Source organism: Rhincodon typus, chromosome 3 (assembly GCF_021869965.1).
Source record: "Rhincodon typus isolate 14 chromosome 3, sRhiTyp1.1, whole genome shotgun sequence".
Lineage (NCBI taxonomy): Eukaryota > Metazoa > Chordata > Chondrichthyes > Orectolobiformes > Rhincodontidae > Rhincodon > Rhincodon typus.
The window spans coordinates 123,584,725-123,593,424 of record NC_063334.1 but is presented as its reverse complement, the minus strand read 5'-3'; the positions used below and the strand labels follow the sequence as shown (position 1 = coordinate 123,593,424).

General features: G+C 43.4%; 1 protein-coding gene across 2 annotated transcripts in view; it reads left to right on the top strand.

Moving 5' to 3' along the window:
• The first annotated feature begins 840 nt into the window (after nucleotides 1–840).
• The window catches only part of hmgcs1 (3-hydroxy-3-methylglutaryl-CoA synthase 1 (soluble)), a 23,435-nt gene continuing 15,575 nt past the window's right edge, over nucleotides 841–8,700 (top strand). The window contains exons 1-2 of one of the 2 annotated variants that reach the window (XM_048595155.1): nucleotides 841–1,039; nucleotides 4,862–4,910. Coding sequence is in view for 1 of the 2 variants with exons in the window: in XM_020531595.2 (XP_020387184.2) it covers nucleotides 846–1,039 (194 nt within the window). In the remaining variant the exon portion in view is untranslated. The remainder of the gene's footprint in view (nucleotides 1,040–4,861; nucleotides 4,911–8,700) is intronic. The other variant, XM_020531595.2, reaches the window with a different exon arrangement.

Here is an 8,700-nt window from a genome sequence, read left to right as displayed (position 1 = left end):
TTGTGCTATAAGCATCTGTGATTCTGAGAGACCATTCCTCATCTGAATATTTTTAACAACTTTTTTCATTAAAGCAGGGTAAATTATCAGTTAATGTTTACAATTTAGAAAAGGAACAGGGCAAAGTAGATAGAATAAAGCTGTTTGTAGTGGCTGAAGGGTTAAAGTCACAGGGACACAACCATAGGATGAGTTGCAAGGTTTAAGATGACAATCTCTGGGTGTTTTTTAAGGTTGGTAATGGGCAAGTGGAATAGCTAATTGTGGTTTTAATGATTTGAACAGAATTTGGCAGGTGAAAGCCAGGCGGTGAAGATGTGGCGGTCAAGAGAGTGAGCACAGAGAGTTAGGTTCATGCAGAGGGCAAACACCAAAAAATAGATTCAAGCGACGCACATCCCTGACTCCAGTGGATCATCCACCTCCTTAGTGTCAACATGAATCCATACACTTCTTTCATTTACCTGATCAAGCCAACAGGACCCAAGATTAATGTCTCATCTGAAAGGCAGCACCTTTGGCTTGTGAACTGGCTAGCACGTTGATTCAAGAGAATGGTTGGCTGCCCATTCCCTCTGTTTCTGTCTCAAGTGAAGGAAGTATTGCCTGATTTGTTATTTTCAGAGTTTTTGTTGATAATGTTCTGAAAGTAGGGGAAAGGTTAGCTTGCTTGTAATCACTAGGTTCAGTGCCAAACCAATGGGTAAATGATTCACGAGTTTGCTGGGACTGCGTTGTTGAATGGTTTCTGTTGATCTTTGATACAGAGCATGACGTTTACTGTACTGGGTAGGAGAGAAGGTGTGTTCTGAGCGCAGTATAAATGCTGCACACTATGGTGCTGGATGGTCAGTAGCTCAGTGGATGTCACTAGTCCCTCTCATTCTCTCAACATGTTCCGAACCTTTACCAAACTCAGCCGACTTATGTATGCAGAGAGCGTGTGTGCTGGACAAAACCTCAGCTTCCAGAGCAGGCGGGTTATCTTCTCAACTTGCCTACAAGTAGCTGTCAAGGTTAAGTTCCCAGTGACAAGGAGGTAGGTTTTGCAGAGTTGGTGAGGGTGATTTCCACATGCGATTGTTCTAGCTCTGTCTCAGTGGGTAGTGCTTGTCTCTGGAATCGTACCACAGGCCATTCAACCTGCTATGTCTCAGCTGGAACAAAAACAGAAGTTGCTGGAAAAGCTCAGCAGATCTGGCAGCATCTGTGGAGAAAAATCAGAGTTAACGTTTCGGATCTAGTGATCGTTCCTCAGAACCGAGGAAGGGTTACCAGACCTGAAACGTTAACACTGATTTTTCGTCACAGTTGCTGCCAGACGTACTGAGCTTTTCCAGCAACTTCTGTTTTTGTTCCTGATTTACAGCATCAGCAGTCGTTTTGGCTTTTATGTCTCAGCTGGCCCTCTGCAAGAGCAACTCTGCCAGTCCCATTCCTTCCCTTTCCCTGTTAGCCCTGTAAATTTTCTGTCTTTATTTGCTTATGCAATTCTGTTTTGGAATCCAAAATTGTATCTGCCTTCACCACTTTGAGGCAGTGAATTCCCAATCCTAACCACTTACTGTGTAAAGGAAAAACACCTTGTTATCTCAGATGCTGTGTTCATCCAGCTCTACACCTTGTATCACTGCTAGTTCTTTTGCCATTCACTTTAAACTTGGGGAGGCGATGGCCTAGTGGTATTATCGCTGGACTGTTAATCCAGAGACCCCCAGATAACGCTGTGGCGACCTGGGTTTGAAACCCGCCATAGCAGATGGTGGAATTTGAATTCAGTAAATATCTGGAATTAAGAATCTAATGATCACCGTGAATCCACTGCTGATTGTCGGAAAAACCCATCTGGTTCACTAATGTCATTTAGGGAAGGAAACTGCCATCCTTACCTGATCTTGCCTACATGTGACTCCAGACCCACAGCAATGTGGTTGATTCTTAACTGCCCTCTGGTCAATTAGGGATGGGCAATAAATGCTGCCTAGCCAGCGACACCCTCATCCCGTAAATGAATAAAGAAAAAATAAACCTGTGCCCTCCTGAACTCAGTTCTGTTTTAAAATCCTTTCATGGGATATCAGCATTTCTGGCAATTTGCTAACTTCTAATTTCCTGGAGAATATGACAATGAATTTCCTTCTTGAACTGCTGCTGTCCATCTGGAATAAAAACACCCACAGTGCTGTTAGGGAGTTCCAGGATTTAGATCCAGTGGCACTGAAGGAATAGAGATGTGTTTCCATGTCAGCAGAATTAAAATTAGTTTTATTGTCATGTGTACTCCAGTACAGAAATACAGGAGTACAGTGAAAAGTACAATGTCACCCGACATGGCTCCATCTTAGGTACAAAGTACCTAGGTGCAAATCATGCATGGTGAGTGTCTTGGTGGTGGTGTTCCCATGTATCTGCTGCCCTAGTTCTTTTTGGTTGTATAGATCCCAGAATTAGATGGTGCTATCAGACTGCAATGCATTTTATAGATGGTACACACACTGCTGCCACTATGCATCAGTAGTGGAGGGAGTGCATGTTGAAGGTGGTGACTGGGGTGCCAGTCAGGCAGGCTGGTTAGTTCTTACTTGTGTCAAGCCTCTGGAGTGTTGTTGTAGAAACAAGTGGGGAATATTCCATCACATGTCTAACTTGTGCTGTGTAGATGATGGACCAGCTTTGGGGAGTCAGAGAGGAGAATTATTTGCTCCAGGATTCCTATCCAGCTCTTGTAGCCACAGTATTTGTATGGGTGGCCTGGTTCAGTTTCTGGTCAATGGTAACCTCCAGGTTGTTGATGGTGAGGGATTTGGTGATGGTAGTGCTGGGGAGGTAGTTAGATTTTCTTGTGGGGAGAGACCATCTTTTAGGTGGAATGATAAACCGAGTGCTTGCCCCCTCAAGTGGACAAAAGATCCCACGGTACTGTTATAAAAGCAAAGAGATGAGGATCACCCCTCTTCCCAATCCTAGCCAATGTTTTTCTCAGTCAGCAGCACCTGTACACATGACCGGATCATTATTGACTGTTATGCTTCCTACATTATAACAATACAAATAATAAAAAAAACAAATTCATTGGCTGCTTAGCTGCTTGAATCATCTCAATATCACTAAAGACACTATATAAATGCAAGTGCTTTTTTTTGTATGATGAGTGTACACAGCTGCAACCAATGATTGTTTGGCTTTTCAAAAGGTTGAAGGGTGTGGTGTAAACGCAAAATTCTGTCTGCTGGAAATCTGAAATGAAAACAGAGAATGCTGGAGAAACGCAGGGTCTGGCAGCATCTGCAGAGAGAGAAACAGTTAATGTTTTGAGTCTAGTATGTCACTTCTTCAGAAATGCGTGGTATGGTGTGGATAGGATGAAGCTTCTGATCCTCTGACATGCCCTAGCTCACTTCTGTCAAAAATATCTTGTTGGATTAGCCAGCCCCACACTGCTTTAACCTTGCATCTCTGTAGCCTCTGTCCCTCGTGCTCCCTCATCTCTCCCTGCTTCTTCTCCACTGCACCGCCCCCCCCCCCACACTTCATTGGGATCCCCCTTCCTGTTGCAGCTTCCCTTCCTCCCCATCACATGTTCATGCTCACCCTTCCTCCCTGATCTGTCCTGCCTTCCCATGCTTTGCCTTCTCCATTACTCCCTCCCCATTCTTTCCCAATCCTTTCTCCTCCGTTCCCGCACCCCCCTCCCCATTATCTTCCCCCTTGCTGGTTTTCCTTAGTCTTGGTGCCCATCCTGTTCTCTTCATTAGCACATTGGAACTTTTCTTGCCTAGTGGGTGTAAAATTGCATTCCAGCCTTTAGAGCATGTGGGAAGCGTGCCCATTTTCGATTTGCTTGCTGCTTTTTTATGATGTTGTTTTGAAACTCCAGTGTTCCACAATGGTTAGGCTTGGTTACCTAGCAACTAACTTTTGTCAGTCAGCTTCCTGGCATGTTGGCAGAGAGTTTCATTCACTGTTCAGTCAGACTCTCTTGTTTATGCCAGGAACAGAATACAGCTTGACTGTGCTCAAATCCTCTTCCATTGCAAACTCCTGGCTGGCACATCACCAATACCAAAGCTGCACTGAAAATGCTGTGTCCTACTAAAAATTTGCGTTTTGCAGTACATCCACTTCCTCAGAGTCTTAGAGTGCTAGACTGCCATTTTTGATGTATGGTTACTGCTGCAATGTAGAAAATATTTATACAGTGGGAGATGTTTTGACCCCGAGGGTGGTGGTTGTAGGCAACTAGAATGGAGAATACTCTATCAGCCTGGTGGAGATGTGGAATTTGTGAAGGAGGCTAGGGGCAAGAGAGCAACTCTGTTGGTATGATGGTTGTGATGAAGACTGAATTCATTGCAGCAAGGGCTGGATGTTGGGCACAGTTGATATAATAACAAAAAGTCAGTTACAGCCACACAGTTAATCCCACCACTTCCTCAGATGAGATGTCACTGTGGTCCTCGTGCAGCTCAGGCATTATGAGGCTCAGAGAAGAACCAGACACAGCCTTTATAACACAAGCATGCTTTGATTTCTGCTGCTGCTGCTGTGGAGTGTAAGTGTGGAGTCACCTTCTCTTGAACAGTTCCCCTCATCGCCCCTCCCCAGAGTGTCAGAGGTAGGGCTGATTTGGCTCGCTGAGCTGAAAACAGACAGATCTTGTTCAAAAAGACACAGCACGTTCTTCCAGATCTGAAAGGCAATGGGAGAGTTAATCTTTTGGGTGGGGCCCTGATGGCGAGATCTCATGTTTTCATGCCCTTTTTTTTCCTTTCAGACACTGAGCTGGTGTTGCAACAAAAGCAAAGTATGTGATTTATACAGTGCCTCCTAATGTCAAAACTAATCCTGTGGTTCTTCGTAGGAACACAGTCATATGAAAACAAACATCAAGCCAAGAAAATATTGAAGTGGTATGTGGGGATGAAATTCTCTTTTTGTTGTTTCATGGGATCTGGACAGTACTAGCACGGCCATCATTTATTCTGCTGAGTGGCTTGCTTGGCCATTTTAGAGGGCAGTTAAATATCACCCACATTGCAATGCGCCTGGAGTCTGTCATACACGAGATCAGATAAAGATAGCCAATATCCTTCCTTAAAGAACAAGCAAGTTTTTATAATGATTAATAGAAGTTGATGGTCACTGTTACTGAGACTAGCTTTCAATTCCAGGTGTATTAATTTTTTTTAAAAATTGAATTCCATCAGCTGACATGCTGGGAATTGTACCTTAGCATTAATCTAGCCCTTGGATTACTAGTCCACTAACATTACCACTGCACCACAGTCTTCTCAGATATGTTCATCTGCATGAAGTTTCAGCTAAAATATCAAAGTTGATAGATTCTGTGGCAGAAAGTTTGGCCAAAGCAGAGGTAGCAATATACAGGGAGAAAATTCAAGTTTATAATCTAGATAGTTGAAGGGGTGAAGGAAGTCAAGTAATTACTGTTTGCTTCAGATTTCTAGGCTCTGTGATCTGTGAAGGTTCAAAGAGGAGGTGACAAAACAAATGAGAAGCCGAGGAGTATGAGCAGAGCCTGGCAGCTACCATAAAAAGGGATCCCAAATTCTGCTATCGGCTTATCAATACTAAAAGGAGGAGTGGGGCTAATTAGGCACCAAAGGAGGAATTTAGGCATGGAGACAGAGGGCATTGTTAAAATATTAAACGAGTAAAATAAAACAAAGTTCTGAAACAAAATCAGAAATTACTGGAGAAACTCAGTAGATCTGGCAGCGTCTGTGGGAAGAAAGCAGAGTTAACTTTTTCAGTCCAGTGATTCTTCATCAGAACTGTTTGACTAACTTGCTAAAGATTTTCTTTCAAAGAGCTACCGTAGAGTGTTGATCAGGGGAATGTTGTTGATATGGTGTATCTATGAACATAGAAATTAGGAGGAGGCCATTTCGACCCTTTAATAAAATCATAGTTGATCTGATTACTTCACGTTCCTGCCTGCATCTGATTACCTTTCACCCCTTCCTTGCCAAGAATCTCCAACTCTGTGTTAAAAATACTCCAAGACACTGCTTTCACTACCTTTTAAGGAATGTAATTCCAAAGACTTATGACCACCTGAGAGAAAAAAAATTGCTTCTTTTCTGTTTTAAATCTGTGATTCCTTTTTAAGTGGTGACCCCTAGTTCTAGATTTTCCCAAATGAGGAAACACCTTTTCCACATTCATCCTGTCAAGCATCCTAAGGATCTTGTATGTTTCAATCAAGCTATCTCTTGCTCTTCCAAACTCTGGTGGATCCAGGCCTAACCTGCCCATTGGCCATATTGGTCTAGTAACCCTGCTCTGAACTGCTTCCAAAACATTTACACCTTCCTTAAATAAGGTGACTAACAGTGTGCAAAGTATACCAAATGTGGTCTCACCAGTGCTCTGTATAACTGAAGCATAATCTCCTTAATTTTTCATTTGGTTCCCCTTGACAAACAATAACTCTCTATTAACATTCTTAATTACTTTCTGTAAATACACACTTGCCTTTCGCAGTTCATCTGCTATGAAACCCAGAATCCTCCACATTTCAGAGCTCTGCAGTCTGTTCCCATTTAGATAAAATGCTGTTTTCTTTTATTCTTTCCCAAATGGACAATCTCTCATTTCCTTACATTTTCTCCATTTGGTAGACCTTTGCCCACTTACTTAATCTATGTGTATGGTTGTGGTGGCTGGAGGTCAGTCATCACAGCTCCAGGGCATCTTTGCAAGAATTCCTCAGGGTAGTATCCTTGGCACAACTGTGTTCAACTGTTTCATCAATGACCTTCCTCTCCCTTATAAGGTAAGAAATGGAAATGTTCAGCACCATTTATGAACCCTGAGATATTGAAGTAGTCGGTGTTCAAATGCAGCAAGACCTGGACAATATCCAGGCTTTGGCTAACAAGTAGCAAGTAACATTGACACCACATAAATGCCAGGCAATCTCTAATAAAGAGGCAATCTAACCACTCTCCCTTGGCATTCAATGGTATTACCATCACTAAATCCCCCACTGTCAACATCCTGGGGGTTACCATTGACTAGAAACACAGCGGCTACAAGAGCAAGTCAGAGGCTAGGAACACTGCAACAAGTAACTCAAGTCAAGAGTGTGATGGAATATTCCCTATTTGCCTGTTTGAATGCAGCTCCAACGGCATTCATGAACCTTGACACCATCCAGGATAAAGCAGCCTACTTGATCACCACCACTTCTTTAAACATCCATTTCCTCTTCCACCGATACTCAGTAGCAGCAGTGTGTACTATCTATAAGATGCAGTGCAGAAATTCACCAAAGTTCATTAGGCTGCATGTTCCAAACCCATGACCACTACCATTTGTTCTGTTTTATTGTGTGGTGTCCCCATTTGGTGGTCTGCAAAATGAGTGAGCAACTGGAAAAACAAGTCCATTTCATAACTCTCCTTTGTAAATGGATTCTCCGCCCAATCCCCAAATACTGAATGGGAGAGAGATTGGGTTTGGAGCGTCTCAAATAGATCTGAGCTTTACCACTCAGAGATAGGAAGAACTACAGATGCTGGAGTCAGAGATAACACCGTGTGGAGCTGGAGGAACACAGCAGGCCAGGCAGCATCATTTCTGAAGAAGGATCCAGACCCGAAACGTCGACTTTCCTGCTCCTCTGATACTGCCTGGCCTGCTGTGTTCCTCCAGTTCCACACTGTGTTATCTCTGAGCTTTACCACAGTGCCTTTATTCTTATAGGTATTATCTGCTACTTCCTTGCCTCTGACCTTTTCTCATTTCTCTTTCTTTCTCCCCTTCTGTCACTCATGTTCTCTCCCTCTTCCCTCCACATGACCCCTTCATTCCATCCCCCTCTCCCCACCTTCCTATAAGGCCTTAACAAATAGGAACAGGAATAGGCCATTTTGATGTGACATTCCTCATATGCATTTTCCTGCCCTTTCCCCATAACACCTGATTCTTTCCTGATCAAGAACGTATCTATCTCAGATTTAAATATACACAAGGACTCTGTCCCCACAACTCTCTGCGGCAAGGAGCTCCAAAGAATATTAACCCTCAGAAAATAAATTCTTCCTTATCTCAGTCTTAAATTGGCACCCCTTTATACTGAGACTATGTCCTCTGGTCCTTTACTGTTTCATGAAGGGAAACATCCTCTCAGCTTTTACCCTGAAAAACTCCGTAAGAATCCAATATGGTTCAAAGAGATCACAATCCATTTTTCTAAATTCTTATGAGTGGATTCCCAGTGTATTTAACCTTTGCTCATAAGACAGTCCCTTCACGCCGGGATCAACCCAGTGAACCTTCCCTCAATGGCCTACGATGAAATGATATATCTCTTTAAATAAGGGACCAAAACTGCTCACAATACTTCAAATGTGGGCTCACCAGCATCTTGTACAGTTGCAATAAAATGTTCCTACTTGTATACTCCAAGCCCCTCGAAATAAGGGCTAATATTCTGTTTGCCTTCCAGATTATCTGCTGCTTTCACCCTCAATCTCTGTTCTTCCTGACCTACCCTGTCCTTTTCATTCTTCCTGCTGCCCCTTCATTCACTCCATTGTCCCTCCCCCATCACCATCCCCCGTCACCCGTCACCTCTGTCCGTCCTCTCCTTCCTCCGTCACCATCTCCCTGTCTCTAACCTGTCACCTGTTACCATCCCCCTGTTCTCTTCCCTGTCACCATTCCCCCGTC